Consider the following 21,178-nt stretch of genomic DNA (forward strand, 5'->3'; position numbering starts at 1 on the left):
CAGAGGCTCTGGCCCAGCTGAAATTTATAAGCTGTAAAACTAATGTCCCCCTTTCTCAAATTGTGCTTTCATATAGAATCCATCGGTGACTTTACATACTGGAATGTCTTTAATCAAAATTTTATCCAGGATCTCAGATTTTAGTTTTTTTTTCTTCTTCTAAAGTTTGTCTTATTTTAATTGCTGATTGTTGAGAAGTGGACTGCAATAGATTTTCACCTTCGACAGCCCCCAGTGTGTTAATCTGGCCATGATTATACAGTATCAGTGTAGGTCGACAGGTTCAACAAACAGGTCACTGTGATGAGCAGATCAGTGTCACTGAGGCCTAATGTCACCGGATCCAAACACAACATTAGAGAGTACGGTAAAACTACTGTGTGGTGTTGTGCAATTTTTTAGAGACATCAACCAAGAAGCCTTTCACCAGATTTATTCCAAGAAAGAAAAGAAAAAAAATCAAAATATCATTTGTCTTCTTGCCAGAAAATGTCCTCGTTCATTAGACCTGAACAAGAAAAGACCACCAGCACTCAGAACTCAAACAAATCAACTGCATTTAGTTCTCAGTATAAGCATTATTTATACATGTCAGATTACGTTTGGGATCCGTGGTAGAATATCATTTGTATATCCTAAATACACATATATTTTTCTTTCCTCCCCTCTGTCTAAAAGTCTAAAGCTCGGGCTTGTTCAAATATGGCATGAAAAATAAAAGAGAGAACAGGATGCAACCACTTTAAATACATTACAGAAATGAAATACTTCCCATCGTAATAATGAAAGACAATCAAGTAACATTTTCTCTTTGATATTTACAGCAAATATACGTTTGCTACTTTTAACAATGACTTCACAGGTGATCGTTTCGATGACGTGACATCACAGGTTTGATTCCTGCTGCTCTGTGATGATGGGAAATAGATTTTAGTTTGTACTTCCTGGATGAGCTGCATATTTCAGACCTGGTCATGATGAATCAGAAAAGTTTTATATGGATATAGCCCTCGTCAACACGCCAACATTAAAAATAAAAAAATAATCTAATTTAGTGTGCGTCTGTTTTTCCGTTGCAGCTTGGCCAGGAAGTAGAAAATGTTTGCTTGGCACATTTAGCCCTGACTTTCAAAAACAAACATGGAGGGACAGATACACACTCAGTATAGAAAACGGACACAGGTCTGGACACTCAAAGCATCGATAGAAGCATTTTCAATGGAGACATCATCATCTAACCCTTAATGCATTTTGAGAACCAGACCTAAAGTAATAATTTAACAAGAGGCATAGGTATTTACATAGGAATCTATGCAACATCACAGAGGCAGATACTTCATATTGCACATGAAAAAGGCAGGTACATATGAAACAGTGGTTTAAAAAGAACAGAAATGGGAAAATCACACATGAGAGAGAAAATATTTGAGAATACAATGTATTAGGGTCATTTAAAGAGGAAAGAAAAGCTTAGATTTACAGAATTAAGTCCTTTTATTGTGAAATTAAGGTGTTCTATAACAAGAATAAAGTCAGAATGTTCCAAGAATAAAGAATAAAGTTGTAATATCACGACTTTTTTTATTCAATTATGACTTTATCCTCATAATATGATGTTTTCTCATTAAATAACAAGTTTGTTTTTGTAATATTATGACTTTTTTCTCTTTAAATAACTTTATTCTTGTAATATTCTGACTTTATTCTCAAAATCTCTGAATTGTTCCACTTCAACATGGCCCTAATACTGTGCTTTACAAACAAATCTGCCCTTTAAAAACTTTATAGTAAAAATATTCAGTCCATGTTTCAAACCACAGCAGATCAAACGATTTCATCCAGTCTTGCTAATGGATTTCCCAGTGTAGGTAGAACACACAAACCACTTTACTCACCAATTAACCTTCCCCCCTAATGGATCCTCATGAGACACTCTCAAAGAAAAATTATATATTTAAATCCTATGATTGCAATATTTTTGCTTTCATCTACCTTCACTCGCATTAATCTGGGACTGCATAAAAGGGGAGATATTTTAAGAAATTCTAGTGGATCACTTGAGGTTTGCCTCATCTCTGTCAACAGAAGCTTTGTAATGAGTAGTTACACTAAACACTTCTTTCCTGATCTTAAACCAACTGCCTCCAGTTCTCTCTCTCTCGCTTATTTTCTCACCCACACATCCACTCTTTCGCTCAGTAACTGTCACCCTGTCCACACACTGCCTACATACAGTGGCGTCCATTACAGAAATCTCTCTTTGTGTAACTCTTATCTTTCCCTGACTCTGCAGCATTTCCTATTTAAAAGCATTGTGAGGTAAAACTGAATATGGCATATTGTAACACAAAACCCCCACAGCCCAAAGTGTCAGGTTTCCTACGAGGCACAATCTGAGAACTTTAAGTTTCCGAACATTTCCTTTGGAGTGCAGCAGCAATTAGCGACCGGTCGGTGCTTTCAGGAAAGAGTAATTTCTATGACGGCTACATCTCTAGTTCCTTCTTAAAAAACAAATATGTCTGCACTGACAACTGAGAAAAAAGGTTGTTGTATCTGCCAAATATCCACTAGTGGCTGTATACATAACTTAGAATAGAAAGAAGTGAAATGACATAAAATCTGAGGTCTTCACACAGTTATTTCACAAATGTACATCTTCTGAGCAATGGCGATCATTCAGTCCGCACACCGATACCCTAAACTATGTCTATAACAAACATACAACAAACATACTAAACAGACGCTTAAATTTCAATTTTTATATATTAAAAGCTCTAAGAAAGGCAGCAAAGATGCGCAATAAGGCAGATCCATATATGACACACTCCGGAGAACACGCTCTACTCTGGCACATTTACACAGATGGATGAGATGGATCTTTTAAAGGGCTTCAGTTGCTCTCTCTCACAAGTTGTTTAATTAGGAAATCTGTCAACTAAAAAATATAAGAAAGTGACAAAAACTACAAGGAAGTGGAAATGATGAGAGAAACAAATTTAGGGTGTAAGGCCAAGTGGCCTTTGTTTTGAGGTGTAAATGCATACTAAATTAATAAGCAAAGGGCATATGTAGTTAAAGTCTTATGCATGGATAGAGCTGCTATGGCCAGGGATCGGTTATTGATCAGTGATTGTCGAATTGTCCCTTGAGCGATCAAAAAAAAGGGTTAAAAAAGGAATCGGAACACGTGAGAGCTAAAATCTTTTCTGAGGAAATGGACAAAATCTCCCTTGTACAACTTGACGATCATGGATTAATTAAATATACTTTGAATACAAAACTCTGCTCTGATGGTATAAAAAATGGACTGCATTCATTTCTTAGCCATGGAGAAATCAACACTGACGCAGGTTTAAAGGAATAATACGTGAGGTGTCCATACAGCATGCATTCATAAGCATCAGGTGAGGGACGTTGGCAGCTGCTTGTGTGTGAACAAAGCTGAGTCATTTGAAATCAATATAAGATACTGTGAACCATTTTACAGAAAGTATAGCACTTTATCTTACTGTTACATGTTGACGTAGTCCTTTTCCAGAACAATGAATTGTGTCTCCTCCGTCTTTGTGTGTCTAAACACGATGTGCATGTGTGTGTGTGTGCGTGTGTGTGTGTGTGTGTGTGTTTTTACAATCTTAATCAGGATCAGAATGTGTGTGCGATCTTGTGGTATGAACTTATTTTTCCAGTTTAGCTGCTGAAAAGTATCAAGTCACCACCATCTTCTTTCCTGAACTGGAGACAAAAGCAACATGTAGCATCTAAATCACTGAGTCGGCTCAGGTGGATCCACTCGTTTCAAATCACTCGTCGGATTCAGTTGGTTTGAAGCTTTGTCGTGTCCGTTCTGCTTGGCCTGCTAATCAAGGCTGATTGACAGCAGAGAGACCCATTCCCTCTCAGGTCGCTAAAAAGGTATCCTCAGCCTCTTATTGGACCGCAGAAAACTCCAGGAAACCGCCGGCAGCCCGCCGTCATCACTGGCCCCTTCCTCCCTCTGCGTCGTCAAGGCAACCGTTGAGGCAGTGGTCGTCGCTCCCGAAAGCACCCTGGGACTGGAGCAGCTCGTACTCCTGGTCCAGGAAGTCTAGGCTGTTGTTGCTTGGCAACCCACGGATGGTGAACTTGTGGGACACTTTGGTCCACTGCTCCCGATTTGCTGCCACTCGCTCATACAGCTCAGTGGCCCCAGGAAGCAGTTCAGACAGCAACCTGAGAGGACAGAGGACAGCCATTTAAGATACCATGCAGTCACTTGTTATTTAGGACTTCATAACAAGAGGCTTCCAAATGACGACTGTGCATTACTCCCAAATTAAAATGTGTGAATTATAATTGAATAAAATACTTTTTATATATATTTTATAATATCTTTTTATATTCTTGCATGTTTACTTTTCAACTACTGTTCAACTTCTTCTTCTTCAATTCAATTAATCTTCTTTTTACACAGCATTTATTTGTGGAATTAAAAACCATTAATAGTGGTATTTTTGGCCACTAGATGGCAGTTGAACAAGCTGTAATCACAACTTTGACACATAATCACCATGTAAAGTTGACATGGAAAATGTGTTTGCCTAATGAACACAAGTGAAATATTCATTCTTTTTAACTTGGTTAAGGAGGTTATATTTTTCCCCGTCTGTTGGTTTGTTTGTTTGTCAGCAGGATTACACGAAACTTGGTGAAATGATGGGACATGGGCCAAAAATTAACATTTTTCGCACGGATCCAGGAATAATTTTTTCCACTTTCTTTAATATTGTAAAATTGAGGCTTTTTGACATTTTCACCAATTTCCTAGGCAATAATTCATGAATGAAAAAAAAACTGGAATATTTAGAGGACGTATATCTATGACTGTGTGCGATGATTGAATTTAAGGGGACTGTTGAACCTTGGCAGAGGTATGTGCTCTACTGAGTGTCATTCTAGTTATATCTGTCTTCCTCTCCACCAGCTCCTGAGGGACATATCTGGCTGTTAAGCTGCTAAATGCTCCAGTGTGTTTGCTTGAAGGTTGCTAACTGTGCCTGTCTGTCAGCTGGTGCTGAGTCTACGATGTGTTCTTAAATCTTTTTTACTAAAAACAGCTGCTTGAAACAACTTGATGATGATGATGATGATGATGATGATGATGATGGGGGAAGTGAACCAAAACAGTCAAAAACATTCCATCAATCAAAAACATTGACACATGTCTGCCTTTACTCCAAGAGAACGTGTTATATGACTGAAGTGATGAGTGTAGGAAGGATGTCATGTTTTTAGTTTCTCATATACGCACTTGTAGATGGGCATGGCGATATGTTCCATGAAGCTGATCTGTAGTTCTGGGATGTACGCCTTTTCTCTGTCCATCATCTCGCTGGGCCTGTTCCCCATGGCTTTTTCCTTTATACACACGCACACACAGACATGAGTAATGAGCTCACTATTGTGTAAAATGACACACGCTGCGGCCACTGAATAATTTCACATGTCATTTAACAGGTAGAATACACAGACACATACCAGGTCTCCTTGAGAGAAGAACTCTTTATAAATCAGCTCCTGTGGACACAGAGGAACAGACAACTCTTATTGTTCATACAATGATTAAGTTCCACATAAAACTGACTGACAGAATAAAACAGCAAATATGAAGGGTCTACAGTTTATTTTTCCTTATAAGCTCTGATATGAAAAACTACTTTTTAGATTTTAATTTCAAATTTACGATGAGCATGAATCTCCTTTGTAACAACACATTATAAATAAAACCATATCTAATTTAAACCTGGTGTACATGCATATATCTGGGTGTTATTGCTTTAGGAGACAATTTGTCAGATTTGTAAACATTAATGTAACTGGATTATGCTGAATCACAGACAAGCTGTGCTCTCAGACAAAATGTCATTACTATTTATAACTATTCAATATTTTGTGCAATTGCTGTTTTTCATTAATCCCCATTGGGACCAATACAAACCAGACATTGCAGAATAATTTGCACAGAAATGCATTTTCCATTTTGGGGGCAAGGATTACAGGGCATTTGCTGCAGGTGTAAAGTATTTGCAGATTTGGGTGTTGGATTTAGGACAAGGGTCAGGGGCTTGGAGTGGAAAAGGGGGCAGACCAAGATTAAAAATAATCCTTAAATGGAGTGCAGTTTCACATAAGAGAGCGTCATGGAATATAGACTGAAATGTTGTTTTCTATTGCACAGCTTGGCATGTCATGTCTTTATTGTCCTTACAGAAATCACAAAAACAAAAAATACAACAACTACACTTCTGCATCTTGTACCATATCTTAGACTGTAAATAAAGATGGACAACTCATCTCTACTGAATTGAATATCCCAAAAGGTGCAGAACCCGATATGAGGCCATTCGGAAGTGTACAGAGTATATTAGTACAACCAAAATAACTGTGGGCTTACTCATATCCTGTTGTGTTACTGCTTGGATGTAAAGCTGCTGTTTGCCAATATGGTGATAGATTAGTCTATTTGCTATAAATGATGAGTCTTTGTGGTTTGTGGTTACACTTGAAAATAAGCAGAATCTACAGAGGTGTATGGACGTCAACTGACAGCGATCTTTCGTGTGGTTTTCCAGCCCTTGGTTTGGTCTGACAGGTCACATGACGTCATCAACAGGCACAGCAGCATGGAGCGGTGGGTTTGGCTTTTGGGATTGTATCCATCTGAAACACACACACACACACACAGCTCTATTCATGCTGCATTTGCATGATCATGCTGGAAGTAAATCAGACGAAGGAAGGAGAGGAAAATAAAATTGTATATTTAACTGATTAATAGTAATTGTCCTGTACTCAAATCACCCAACGACTATGTCTTGATAGATATTGATGATCAATAGCCATAATGGAACGTTAGGACATTTTGTGTACTTAGCAGGAAGACATTGTTTAAATGCCACCTTTACATTTTAAACTACCACCCTGTCTTCAGTTTGACTATGTCAGTCGATGATTGTCACTTACACACTCTGTGCTGTGAGGTTTTTAATGTCCTTGAATTTCTTTTACGGCTCAGAATTGATTCTACTGATGCGACGTCCACTCAGGGTAACTTATAATTAGCTGCAATCATGCGTAACAGACCACTGGAGGCAGCAGCCAATTACGTTGCATAAGAGAGCAGTAAGCAACTGCCGGCTCAAAAGGGTAAATAGTCCAATAAAAGTGGAGGATGTTTAAGAATGTCACTGATGAATACTGAGAGCTTCACCTCACATCTCTGCATAATGACTCATGTAATGAAGGTGTATGGAGTCAGAATGTGGCTTTTGTGTCGTTCCAAGAAATGATCCAGACTGCAAAGTACAATCATCAGTGGTTACTTGGCTTAAGAATGGATGTAAATGACAGTACATGTGTTTACAAATCAAGAAAATGGTGACCTTCTAATATATATTATAATACATCTTTTAAATATAATGTTTGTTGTATGCTTTCTCTTGTCACATCAGCCCTTTCTAATCCGAAGAAAAGTGAAAACACTGCTTTATTGTCACCGTTCTGGACCAAGCATCTGAACGAAGCCTGCATTTGCTCTTCACTGCTGTGAGCAAAAAGCAAAAGTAGAGATGTGACTATGCATACTGAACTACTGTGGCGTACCATCAGCCATCTTCTGCAAGTCCTTGAAAATGCGAAGGTGGTGAGCCAGGTCTGTCGCCAGAATGATGTCCCTCATCAGATCAAGCATGCGCTGGTAGTCCTGAAAAAGAAGAAGAAAACAACAACATAAAAATAACTTGTGCTTGTAGGTGAAAGCAGAAAATTGAATCTAAACGAGAGAGAGGACTGAGAGACATTTGTAATGTGCAATTGTCAAACTTAATATCTTACCTTCCTGGAGAACTTTTCGAAGATGTTGCAGCCGTGAGTGTTCAGAATGGCGATGGCCTGGGCAAAGTGATGTCTCTGTCATGGCGAATAAAGCATGATGGGAAAATGGTTACTTCTGAAGTGATGTTGAGTCATGTTGTAATGAAAAAAGCAAGTCAATTTACATGCCTCTCGCTGCTGCAAATTATTCAAGTTTGACCACTAGATGTCGCATTAGAACACAGTATCAGTTCTCGCCTAGAGTGAAGTTTGTTAATGATGAGGGAACAAACCAGTAAAACCAACGAGACAGTTAAGTCTGCAAGTAAAATTCTACAGGGATCACAGTCTAAAAGTATGAAGTAAAGATTTTCACAGACACAAATACACGATGAAAACACTTTGACAGTTTTCTATCAGCTCTCCCACATCCTTCCGACTTAACCATGACTTTACCTCCATCACAGATCCCTCTGAGCTGTAGAGCGCAGCCAGCACAGATTGCTGAAAATAGACACACACAGAGAAAAGAAACACAATCCTTTTAGTGTCCACATAGTACTGATAAAACAAATCATCCTGCAGTAACATACCCTGACTCTAACCATGTCAGCTTGAATATGAGTTGAAGCTGATAAAACAATGAGTGACTGTTGTTGCATAGTTAATAATGTGAGTGTGTCAGTTGGTTGCTGGAGGGTTCTGCATGATCGGAGTGGAACAGAGTGGCGTGCTCCTAATCACCATGACATCTAGTGTCTCACTGGGCCAAAGAGATACAACCTCACACTCTGAATTAAACTGTGATGTCACTGAAACACATCCAGAACCTGGCTCTTATTCATATGCTTCATCCTGAACATATAAAAGCCTACTTGTAGCAGAACCAGAGTGATATAGATGTTCATATATGTACATTTATATATATTTCAAAAAATGCCAAAAATTCCAAGGTCTTGTCATCAAACCTTATGACAAAAAACTGTAAAGTAAAAGTTTTTATATTGACGCATATTGGTTAAAATAAATACATTTTTATTCAATGCCATATTCTTCCTTTTCTACCGCTGCTTCGTCTTTCTGTTAGTAAGCAGGAATACACAAAAGTAAATGATGGATTTCTATGAAACAAGGATGTGATGGGTCAAGGAAGAACTGCAGATCTGAACCAGGGGGCGGAGCTAGTGTATTGTTAGTGCCACTCTAGTTTAAACTTGTATCATGTTTACATCATTTCCTGCTTCATCTCACACCCACTATTAAACAGAGACATAATTCGTTTTCTCACCGAGGCGACTTGGAAAGAATTGTTGGTACCACGGTGGTCCATGTCATGGCACATACAGGAGACAAAGAGAGCTAAAATCTCTATATCCCTGAAAAAGGAAGAGGACATCGGCCACTTTAGTCACATAAACAAAGCTGACGTTACATTTATTAACTGTTAAAGAAATGTGTTGCACTCACTCGAGGTAGTTGGACAGCCCTAGGTTTTTGTAGAGCAGGTAGCAGAAGTGTGACACAGAGAAGGCGTGCATCCAGTTGTGATATGGAGGGTCTCTGTAGCCTCTCTTCACCATCAGACAAAACCTGACGAAAAGGGAGCAGTTTAGTGGCTGACTCTTTATATGAATTATGTGAATTATGACTTTATTCTAACTGTTCCAACTAAATTTGTTGCACTGCTGACTTATGAAGTAGCATCAGGAAATGTCCCATCCCAAACCAACCATTACCTAGTTTAAAGAATGTGAGAAATTGGAAAAGAATACAACTTATATTCTTACTTTTCTATAATCTTTTCAACATAGTCTTTATGCAGCTGTTTTTCATGAGTCTTTCCAAGGTGTTGAGGTTTAGGTCAAGAAAAATATGAATAATTCAGCCCACAAATTTCTCAGAGCACTTCTGGTAAACTCACAATAAAGTATTCTCATAGTTAAGAAAAGTTATGGCAACTAAACTGTACAAATACTGCATACGTAGTCCGAGAATACACACATAAACACAGGCTCATATATTTGGTAGTGATTGATTTTCAGACCTTGCGAGCGTGTGCCTGTCAATCTTGTACGTGTTGATGAAACCCATGTCTTCAAACATGCTGAGGACACACTGCAGACACACACAACAAGGTCAGTTACATTTCCTGTCTCTGTCCTCCACACTGTGTCTTTCTTCTTCCACCTTCTCCTCTTGACCAGCGCTTACCATGGGTGTGGTGTCATCAGGCAGGGAGCGCGGCGTGTATGTGAATTCAGCAAAGCATGGGTGGATCTCTGTCACCGGTTCGATCCCTATCACCAGCAGCTTAGTCACTTCTTCCTCTGATACCTGTGAAGTACACATACTGAGTCATACTGAAATGATGACGACAGTGTCAGAAAATAGACCGTGTCCGCGAGGAAGAGCGAGTGAGACGCGTGACGGGGATATTACCTTCATGTGGTACATCATCATTTCATTAGCCAGGTGGGACCTGAACTGTGCTTCACCGACCCTCTTGTACAGCAGAGACTAGAGAAACAAACACCACATTATAGCAAAATCAACAGTTTGACTATAATTGTCACATATAGTTGGATACAACACAGAAAGATGTACGGATTGGTTACAGCAGCAGAAGGAAGAAGAGGAATGAAAATAGTCTAAAAATGTATTTTCCTCTCTTCTTGTTTTTCTTTAATTTGAAATTTGCAAAAACTATTGTGTGTCTGTGTGTTCACCTTCAAATGGTAAACAAGAGATTTATGATTAACCAGTATGTTTTAATTTTGCCACTCTCAAAGCTTTGTCTTGTGTATAAAACATTAAAAGTCGAAGTGAACACTGCTTACAGTTCAGTCCATGAGAAGTGCTTCTTACAGCCCACATCACACTGTACCACGATACAGAGCAAGCATTGATAAATAATACATTGGGTCAATAATTAATGAGCTGCCAAGAAACCAATTATTTCCCCAATCAAATATCTTTATAGTTTTGTGGATAATCAATCGAGTACCTGCAGTTATTCAAAGGTCAGAAGATAAAGGAGCTATTTAATTTGAAGGTGAATTGGACACGCTGAATAAAATATCATCTCAGCTGTGTAAGATAAACAGTTAAAACAAAGTATCTTCATTCCTTTTTCATTTTTTTTATTAAAAATCCTCCTGAATTGTGGTGTCTGAGGGTACTGTTAGAGACCAGAGAAATCACTGCATCGTAAATCCATTTCAATCAATGTTTTCACTTTGGTCTTGTAAATGATTAAAACGATTTATAATTGCATTTTGAAACTAGAATTACCAAGCTGTGGTTGTGTGCCTCTGTCAACCACTGCAGTTTCAGGCAACATACGTTTTTCCCACTCATATGAGGTCACCATATGAATCTGTGATGGTCGGTGTCAGGTCATCTTCGAGTCCAAGTGAATATTTGTGCCAGATGAAATTCCCTATGATATATCACATTCACATGAACCGGAGGTCATCTTGACCTTGACCTTTGACCTTCAACCACCAATATGTTATCAGTTCATTTTTAAGTCAGAGTGAAGGTTTGTACCAAATTTGAGGAAATTCCCTAAAAATGTTCTTGAAATATCGTGTTCATCCATGAGTCCAACTTAACATTTGTGCCAAATTTGAAGACATTATCTTAAGACGTTCTTGAGATAATGTGTTCACAAGAATGAGATGGACAGATGCGCAAGTCTAAAACATAATGTTCTTGTCGGCACTGAGGCATAAAAACTGCTCTACAGCGACTTGCAGTTGTTCTCTGTCTATAACCTCAGTCCCATCACAGATCCAATCTCTCTAAACTTTGCTGGAGATTTTGCTCGACTCTGCCTTGTCTGAGCATTTTGCTCCCTCTGAACACAGCAAGAAGGTTCCTGGTCCAAATCCCGGTTTGTTCTCGAGTTGTTCTTTGAGTTTGTAGTTGCATGGAGACCTGTCCAGGCTTCAACCGGCCTCTTGCCCACCTGCGAGTCCCCCCTCAAAGTATAAGCAGTATAAATAATGGATGGATGAACTGAACACGTAGACAGACCTGATCCCTCTAACAGCACTTACAGACCTACCACATTGTTCTAAGGAGTAAGAGCCTCCCTAATGATGAATGCACTGCAAGTGCTTTTGGTTCTTCGTCTCTGTGCAGCTAAATTTAGTTGATGACTATGAAGCTGTATGGAGGATGACTTTATTATACTGTACATCATATTCCTTCTGTGAGCCGTGTTTAAAATCAAGTTGACTTAATGACTTAGGACTGTTTAAAATGAGTCAGTGTGTATGAAGATGAATGTGCAGCTGCAGAGAAACGGCTTTTATTCCCTTTTTAATGTGTCACACTTATTCACTGCTGCAGCTGGAAGAGATAATGAGAGAGTAATAAAGGCAAAGTGAGAAGTTTAATTTGTAACTGATAATGTTTCTCCAGTAATAGCGGTGTTTATTTGTTTTATGTGTAATATAGTTTGGCATATTTCCTTCTTTATATAAAATCAAACTCTAATCAACAAGTGGACTAATGGAGTGTGTTGAAAATTTAAAGCCTGTCCATCTTCACTTACAAGACCCCCTGGATTTTTTTAGATATAAATCTGACACAATGACCACTGGTGTGCAAAATAATTTGAGAGAGAGAACAAGAGATAACAAGAGAGAGAGAGAGAGAGAGAGAGAGAGAGAGAGAGAGATCACTGTCCTCCGGTTATTTTTGACCACTATGGTTAGTATTTACCCTGTGCCTCAAAAAATCACCGACTGGATATAGAGTCAAGACTTACATGAGCGATGCTGATTCCACAGTAGATGGAGAACGCCGTGGCCAGATCCTCATCGAAGCGGTTGAACCACGGCCCGTTCATTTTATTCACCAGCTCAGCCACACCGATCACCTCTGCAGGAACAAGGATTTAAAGAAAGTCAAGTGGGACATAAGTAAAGGGAAGGAGAGAGGAAAAGGAGTGCGAGGGAGAGAAAGTCGATAATGAGGAAAAATGAGGAGATGAAAGTCAAGGACGAGAAAATGAGGCCCAGAACGCAACAGTCCGAGGTGGAGAACAGATGCTGAATCAAATAGGTCTGCTGACCCAAATTAATTTCACACTGGAGCTGAACCTAATTACACATAAAAAGAAGAAAGGGTAATTTTTAACTCTTATTCTGAGCTTCACAGATTTCTACAAGGAGACAAAACACACACAGAAGATACAGTAAAGTTTGAGGAGCCAGTTTTCTGTCATTTTTAAGTATAGAACACATCCACATCACCAATATTTGAGATGATGTAACAAGTCTTTGTGCTACTCTAAGAAAATGTAGCTGAGATTTTTGAGGAGAACAGGGGGAATTGATATGTACAGGAGAGTTCAACAATAGACGGTTTATAAAGATGGACGATGTGTCTTCACTTTCTCCCAGGATCCAGAAATGAAGGCAAAATATCCCAGACATATGAATGTTGCCATCTTGCGCTGAGGATGTCAACTGAAGTCTCTGCAGTAGTGATTGGGGGAGGTGGCGAGGTGCTGCTGGGTGATTTTACCAATCATGATCATGAGTCAGTTTCAGCTGTCAATCATAATGTTTCACCTAAAATTACAGTGTTCTACGTTTTAACTCTTTACTTTGGTCCATATCCCCTGCGCTAACATGGGGCAGGTGGGTCTTATGACCTATACTATAGCAGCCAACAGAGGGCGATCAAGAGCTTTGGCTTCATTTTTGAGGAGCAGTCATCGTCTATATGAGTCGTCCATCTATACATACAGTCTTTGTTTTATAAAGACCAAATAATTGATTTGCATTTGCAATGCATTTTTGTATAATGATTACATTCAATAACAAAACCACAAGAATTATCATTTATAAACCAAGACATAAATGTACCACAATCTTTATATACACTGTATGTGTTGCCTTCGTTTTTCAGTCTCCTGGACAGATCTTTAAATTCCTCTAAGTTGTCACGATATACAGCATATTGATTTTTATTTTGCATAAAAAAATGCTTAAACGACATGGTGTGTGTGTATGTGTGTGTGTGTTGAACTTATTGTTACCGTTGTTCTCATCTTTGATGGGGAAACAGAGGATGTTGCGAGTCTTGAAGCCGGTGCTGTCATCCACACCTCGGTAGAAGAGAGGGTGGGAGTAGGCGTCCTTAATGTTCAGGATCTGACCAGTGGTCGCCACGTGGCCCGCGATACCCTGATCTGCTGGGATACGAAACTCCTTCTGCACTCGCACACACACACACACACACACACACACACACACACACACACACACACACACACACACACACAGGCACACACACAACATGTTCAACTTTGAAAGCTTCATAAGCTACTCCAACCTAAAGCTAATCTTCAAATGCTTGCATGGCCATGCTCCATTACTGCTTACTGAGTTTGTAGCAAGAAACCAACACTCCAACAGAGTGGAGCTCTGCAAAAAATGGGAACTTTCCCATCGAAATGTGAAAACACATTTGGATAATCTGTATTTTCTGTTTAAGGAGCAACACTTTGGAACTGTCTACCCACTGAGCTCAAACCACAACACAATTAAATCATTTAATTAGAGGTGTGAAATCATGGCTGTTAGACGAAAAACACTGTTCTTACATCTAATATTCCTGTTAATTTACCATTTTATGACACTGTATCTTTTTTATCATACACTGTGTATGTTAGCACACACACAGTTAATTATTTCATAACGAGACATTGATGACTTTCATCCGTTTCTTTTTTGCCATTTTTGATTGATATGATGGTTGACACGAGAGACAGAGAGGAGAAAAGTAATTGTCCACAACCAGAGGCTGGCCTGGTGCCTTAAAGGTTTCAGTTACTGACAGTGCAATTGTAATGTGTTTGAGTCTGGATAGGCAACTTTGCGGCATGTCATTCCTCCCACTACCCCTACTCTCTGTCAGTTCCATTACCTGCTCTGCATCATGAAATATACATGATCCACTATAATATAGAGAGAAAAGCAGCATGTCGTACCTCTTCATCACTAACCACACCTCCGTCAAACACCTTTGCCACCAGCTCATGACTGACTCGATCCAGCAGGAACACGGAGCAGCTGAGGGAGCGGAGAGTGACAGAGTTAGAGTGGTGATGGAGAGCAGAGCAGAGAGAGGTTTATCTCATTCCACATCTTTTTATAACTTTTATTAAAGGAGGCAAGTCGGTTAAAAACAAATTGCCAAGATAGCCTTTGCAAATGGAGATAAAGACATGCACACTCCACACACACACACTGAAATGTCCCTTTGAAGATGAATCAGGCGGCTTACATCTCTGCATCACTTAGGTTCCTGGCCTCCACTATAATTTCCTGTAACAGCACTGATACATCATCTGAAAAAATAGAGAGAAGGAGAGAGGGAGAGAGAAAGACAGAGATGGGTGAGTGAGGAAATGAAAAGAATACAGCAAGGATCAGACAAACACAAACAGAGATTACACCGCGAGTATCGGTTAATCAGCTGTACGAGCCGATAAGAGCTTTTGTAATCTACCGGTGGATACATTTTTAGCAGCAGCGATCATGAGGAATCATCGGTGACTTACTCTGCTGTTGGCGTGTACAGTTAGATAAGAATCTAAATGCCTCAATGTAATTACAGGACAGAGAGAGGTGGAGCCATCATCTTTAATGCCCTTTTGATTTTACGGTTATGATCCTGGGTGTAATCACCTTTAGTGTCGGTAATATCTCATTCAATTAAGAGCGCCATTCATTTCATTAGGTGATCACTTAAATATTGTCCATTAACGCAAATCATCCAGCGTTCTTCCTTCCACAGTGACCAAGAGGGTGAAGGAAAGATGGAGAGACAGAGAGGGAGGTGCGAAAAACCTACCCAAGTGTGTGAAGAGATTCTTGGCCACTTGTAGGAGTGCCTATGTCCAAAAACAGAGGGGGGAAAAGCTCTTAAAAAGAAAGATTCAGGTGCATATTCATGTATGTATATAGTGTGTGTGTGTGTGTGTGTGTGTGAGGGAGCATGTACAGTACCTGACACTCCACTTTGAGTTTCTGTTCTTTCTGAAAGGCCAAAGTTGAAGTGAGAACTGTTGAAGTGTAGCAGAAACAGTGCTGGATGGCATGCTCATCTGCCTCTGTGTGTCTGCGCACACACACACACACACACACACACACACACACACACACACACACACACACACACAGGGAGACACAATGTCAAAGGGTGAATCTGATTTAAGACAAGGCTAATAGTCCTCTGATTACCAAACATCATATCGCATTATACATATATTTGTGCCATTTTCCTTTATTAATGCATTTCTAAAACGTTTAGGAAAGTGGAGCTACAATGTATTTTAATCAACACAATCATTCTCATGTTCCAGCTCCTTAATAAGGAGGATTTGCTGCTTCTTTTTATCTCGCATTGTAAACTGAATGTCTTTAGATTCAGGGCAGTAAGTTAGTGGTTTTAGGCGTAAAGAGCTCAATACTTTAACCACTGATGCATAGATTAAACAGAAACTAAAAACACAGAAAGAAAATTCATTCATTGAAATTGTCAGCCAAACTCTGGTTTCCTGCAGGTTGTGAATGGAGCTGTCTCTCTCCTTTAAAATGAAATGATGTGTGAAGTTGACAGTATTAAGCAGACAGACGTAGACAGATGAAGGAAATTATCTGCAGTGACCAGTGATAAGTGCCTGCTATTCCCTCTCCTTGCCTATAGAGGGCAGTGGCATATTACTGTGTTGATGTCAGGCCCTCAGCTCACAGACTCCCAGGAATCCCAGCGCAGGAGGCAGGATTTGTACCTTGTCTAGAAAAAGGCCTGGGAGGCTCAGTTCAAAGGAGAAGTAAGGCCCCGTAAGTGGTGCAGATCATTAATGCCTGAGTTAAACAGAGAAATAGTCTTCAGTGTCGTAAGTCAGAGTGTTGATTCTTTTTCTGTGGTACCAGGGTGTTTTTTGGTTTCACAAAAGAAGATTGTCTAGATCAAAAACATAACCCCCTATGACCTGAAGCACTCAAAACTTTACACGAAGAAACATGTATTAGAGAAAATGCCTGTGAGAGAAAGTGTGTACCCTGTTTGAGGCAGGCAGGGCTGCAGAATGTTTGGAACATATAAACTTTTTATTCTGCAGCTTAGAATGCAGGTTTTTATACAATCATCACACATTTTCCACCTGCTCTGTGCGTAAAACAAGATTCAGTTATGTCAGTGATGATGGGCGTGTAGCGTTCACATCTGCTGGCACCCAAACTGAGTTATGGACATGCTACTGGTGTCAGAATATATTGTCATGCACCTGTGTCCTCGAATATGCAATCTGTACGAGGAATAGGATGCATCGATAAGATGTACAGGATGTCTCTACCAAAGTCTGCATGGCTGAGCTCGAAGGACAGGATGTATTTATCATGTTTTATGCACAGTTGCAAACATAATCCTGCTGTTGTTACTATGGAAATGAGAAGCCAGCTCTCTCATCAGTGCCACTGGCGCAGTGGGAAATTATAGGACATGATCCCTTGTCATCTATGTCGTCTTCAGAGAGGAGAGGAAGGGCATGCAGTGGAGAGGGGTTGTGTGTGTGAAATGTGTTTAAAAATAGGATAAGATACACTAACATACCAGCTCTTTACCATAACTAGAGACATACATGTTGCTATACGAGGAGGGAGATAGAGGAATTTTAAAAACGTTTAAAATAAGAATGTCAGCAGAGCACGTGTTGATATAATATATAAATAACACACAAGTCCAAATTTTATCTTTAAAAAAGACACACACACACACACACAAACACACACACACAGCTGGGGTGTGTTTTATAGACTTCTGTAGAGAGGAGATAGCATATAGCTCCTGGCACCAAGTACACACTACTATCCTTCACCATATTCATGCCAAACTAAACTTAACCTAACCACTATTCACATCGTACCAATAACCTTAACCAATAGCTCAGAAATTACATTTTTCTTCATTAGGACCAAGCTTTGATCCCTATGAGGTCTACTGGTCCTGACTTTGTGCACGACACTCTTTGGCATTAGTGCATTCCGTTGCCCCTAATCTTACCCATAACTTTTTAACCTAAGACTAACCCTAAAATGCTCAGACAGCCCTTTGAAAAAGTGAGGATGAGCCAAAATGTCTCATTAGGTCTTTACAACTTAAACTGGTCCTCACACACATATATAAATGCCAAGGCATGGTGCCAAATCAGGCAGCCTCATCACCGGCTACTGTTGGACTCATGACCTGACTCTAGATCATCACATAGCCATCTGCATGGTCACACACACACACAGCCTGGGTGATTTGGCTCCAACATGACTGTATCTGTTGACAGGGCCATGCAGCACCTTCGGCATGTTCGTGGCAGATTTCTGTGGAAACAGCAGGAGCACACTCTCCACTGCTACAAACCCTATGGCTACCCATCAAGACGTTGTGATCCGCTGTCACATGAATCTTTGTATCTTCCATAAGTAAGTGCTTCAGGATTTAGGAAAAGCCAAATCATCTTCAGACTGACATTCCAGCATTTTAAAAAAGGTTTAGCAATAAGCCATTAGTGACTGAGTTACAGTGATTTGTGAACAGCTCTGAGGTTAAAAACAGGATTTCACTGAGTGTCTCTTGAAATCTGCATGAAATGCTATAGGGGAAACACAGCATGTAACCAAAAAAAGGAAAGAAGGCTAATGAAAGCTTATAGAATGAACACAGTCTTTTACATACATACCTCTGGCCACCCTGCTTGTTGAAGGTGCATGCCAATGCCACCACCTGACCAGTGGCCCTGCTGACCACTGGAACACACAGCATGGAGGAGATCTCACAGCCTAACATACTGGACAGCTGCCGACGCTCCTCCTGAGAGAAAGACAGACAAAAAGATATGATCAGATAGATAGGTAGGTAGGTAAGTATAGATAATGAGGTTATTTAGTTGGTTGGTTGGTAGGTACTTATTAAGGTAGTTGGTAATTTGGTTGGTTGGTTGGTAGTTAGGTAGGTAGGTAGGTAGGTAGGTAGGCAGGTAGGTTGGTTGGTAAGTATAGGTAGGAAGGTAGGTAGGTAGTTGTTTGGTTAGTATGTAGATAGGCTGGTAGGCAGGTAGTTATTTTGGTCAGTAGGTTGGTAAGTAGGTAGGTAAGTAAGTAGGTAGGTAGACACGTAGGTGGGTAGGTAGTTGTTTGATTAGTAGGTAGATATGCAGGTAGGCAGGTTGTTATTTGGTCAGTAGGTAGGTAAGTAGGTAGGAAGGTAGATAGTTGTTTGGTTGGCAGGTAGGTAGGGTAGTCGGTTGGTAGGTAGGTAGGTTAGTAGGCAGGTGTTTAGTTGCTAGGTAGGTAGGTTGGTAAGTAGGTCTTTGGGTGGTAGGTAGGTAGGTTAGACAGACAGATGTGTTCTTACTGCACTGATGTCCTGAAGCGTAATTGACTTCTTCTTTTCAACAACCTGACCGAAACGTCCAAACATCAGCTGAATAGACAAGAGAAAAGGAGAGAGAGATAAAGACGGGGTGATTGAAAATGAGTGTAATGAGGGTGAGAGGCAGAGAGAACAAGAGAAATGGAGAAACTGGTGCATTTTACAGAAGCAAAATATATAGATAAAGCTTGTTTATTCAGCGAGAAGCCTATTAGCTCCCTTGTTAAATCAGTGCAAATGGTCTATCCAGGGTGCATTTTTTTGTGTCCTAATATCTCTCTACACCAACTATTATCAAGATTTCACAGATCATTTATGCTGGAGTACACAGTCTATTCACTCCATAATGGAAAGCCTGCTAAAAATAAGATGTCTGCAGCTCAACCAGGGACAGGAGAGTGAGAGCAACCCAGAGGAAACAAATACTATTCTTGGCCAAATTTCTTAATTACAACCACTGCCAGGGATTCTAAAAGATTTAAATTGGGAGGTTTATTTAATCATGTCAGTCAAAGAAACTTACGAGATGGGTTTCAATGCCTATAATAAATAAAGAGGACAAATGGCAACTAAATATAATGACAAAATAAACTCATCTGTATATTTTATACTGGTAATGATGATGTTTTTTGACCTCACCGGGAAGCTGATCTCCTCTTCCAGGACTTTGTCTCCAACCACCTACAGGTCACAAAGGTCAAAGGTTATTGTTTATTCAAATGTTAATGTCCAAATACACTTTGGTGAATGAGTCACTGTTAATGTGTGTGAGTTTCTATCCTGGTTGAGACCCCAAACTGACATATGAGTCATGCACAGGGGACCAGTCTAACTTGTAGCCACCAAATCTCTGTCCCATTGCAATCAAAAGCCTGTTGATGTGCCTGATGCAATTTTCTTGAAAAAAAAAAACAAAAAAAACTGGACCCCATGAAGTATGTTTTAATTAGAAAGGGTGCTTGGATTTGCACCCCTAGTGGTCATAGCTGGCATTTGTATATGTAAGCTTGCACTTGTGGCGGTAAGTTTCATGACAAAGAAAGTGTCTGTGTGTGTGTACCTGGCAAAACAGCTGGTGGTTGTCCTCGGACACCAGTAGTAGACAACAACACTGCGATTGAGTCTGCTGCTGCAGCTGAAGGGAGAAACCGAACACAACATGATTCTCGGTCAGATTGTTTTTAAAGCCTTAATCTAAGACTCTATGGAGCGTAGCTAAGGTGAGAAGCAGAGATGAGAGATCAGTGGACAATGGAAAATGACTGGAGTAAGTGAGGGGCAAGAATTCAATACTATCTCCACTAAAATCAGCCTGGTTTTATTGTGACTTAAATGGATTGAGTGAGGGGATATATATAAAACTGAGCACATACATATATAGTCTTTTACGCGTATTGTCAGTCAACTGCTTTACATTTATATAGACATTCATTTGAACCTTTGAACATTCATATACTTTTCCACAAATATAACTAACTTGCTAAATACATGTGTGTATCTTTGGTCATTTTCTTTTTCTTTTCCGACAATAATCTTACTATTAATAATCAATACATCAAATACATCAACCTTTACTCATGATATCTTGTATTTAGTGATCATCTCATCAAAAATGAATTACAATGCACTGATTCAAGCACAAGATTAAGGTTTTCCATTGAATTGGAAATCTCTAAATCTCTGCATAGACATTGAAAGACCTGTTTAGCTGTCTTTGTGTGTGTAAGTGTGTGTGAGTATCTGGATGTCTCTGCTGCCGTGTTCTGTGTCCTGAGGAGTTGCAACCAATATCCTGCTGTTGTCTCTGATGGGAAACATTCCATTTACATTCATAGCCTGAAATAGACTCCGAGGTGCAAACACGTACACCTTT

General features: G+C 39.7%; 1 protein-coding gene across 2 annotated transcripts in view; it reads right to left on the reverse strand.

Annotated features, from left to right (window-relative positions):
* Positions 1-417: 417 nt before the first annotated feature.
* The window catches only part of LOC109634631 (cGMP-dependent 3',5'-cyclic phosphodiesterase), a 143,313-nt gene continuing 122,552 nt past the window's right edge, over positions 418-21,178 (reverse strand). For both annotated transcript variants that reach the window (XM_069534147.1, XM_020095292.2), the window contains exons 10-31: positions 20,366-20,440; positions 19,945-19,986; positions 19,288-19,356; positions 18,614-18,744; positions 15,885-15,996; positions 15,730-15,769; positions 15,160-15,223; positions 14,864-14,945; positions 13,910-14,084; positions 12,632-12,744; positions 10,294-10,371; positions 10,066-10,188; positions 9,899-9,969; positions 9,322-9,444; positions 9,143-9,230; positions 8,311-8,358; positions 7,876-7,950; positions 7,645-7,744; positions 6,590-6,702; positions 5,521-5,559; positions 5,294-5,400; positions 418-4,215 (exon numbers count right to left, since the gene is read on the reverse strand). In XM_069534147.1, coding sequence (XP_069390248.1) covers positions 3,981-4,215; positions 5,294-5,400; positions 5,521-5,559; positions 6,590-6,702; positions 7,645-7,744; positions 7,876-7,950; positions 8,311-8,358; positions 9,143-9,230; positions 9,322-9,444; positions 9,899-9,969; positions 10,066-10,188; positions 10,294-10,371; positions 12,632-12,744; positions 13,910-14,084; positions 14,864-14,945; positions 15,160-15,223; positions 15,730-15,769; positions 15,885-15,996; positions 18,614-18,744; positions 19,288-19,356; positions 19,945-19,986; positions 20,366-20,440 — 2,103 coding nt within the window. In that variant the 3' untranslated portion in view covers positions 418-3,980. The remainder of the gene's footprint in view (positions 4,216-5,293; positions 5,401-5,520; positions 5,560-6,589; positions 6,703-7,644; positions 7,745-7,875; positions 7,951-8,310; positions 8,359-9,142; positions 9,231-9,321; positions 9,445-9,898; positions 9,970-10,065; positions 10,189-10,293; positions 10,372-12,631; positions 12,745-13,909; positions 14,085-14,863; positions 14,946-15,159; positions 15,224-15,729; positions 15,770-15,884; positions 15,997-18,613; positions 18,745-19,287; positions 19,357-19,944; positions 19,987-20,365; positions 20,441-21,178) is intronic.

The sequence above is a fragment of the Paralichthys olivaceus genome, chromosome 11 (assembly GCF_024713975.1).
Source record: "Paralichthys olivaceus isolate ysfri-2021 chromosome 11, ASM2471397v2, whole genome shotgun sequence".
NCBI lineage: Eukaryota > Metazoa > Chordata > Actinopteri > Pleuronectiformes > Paralichthyidae > Paralichthys > Paralichthys olivaceus.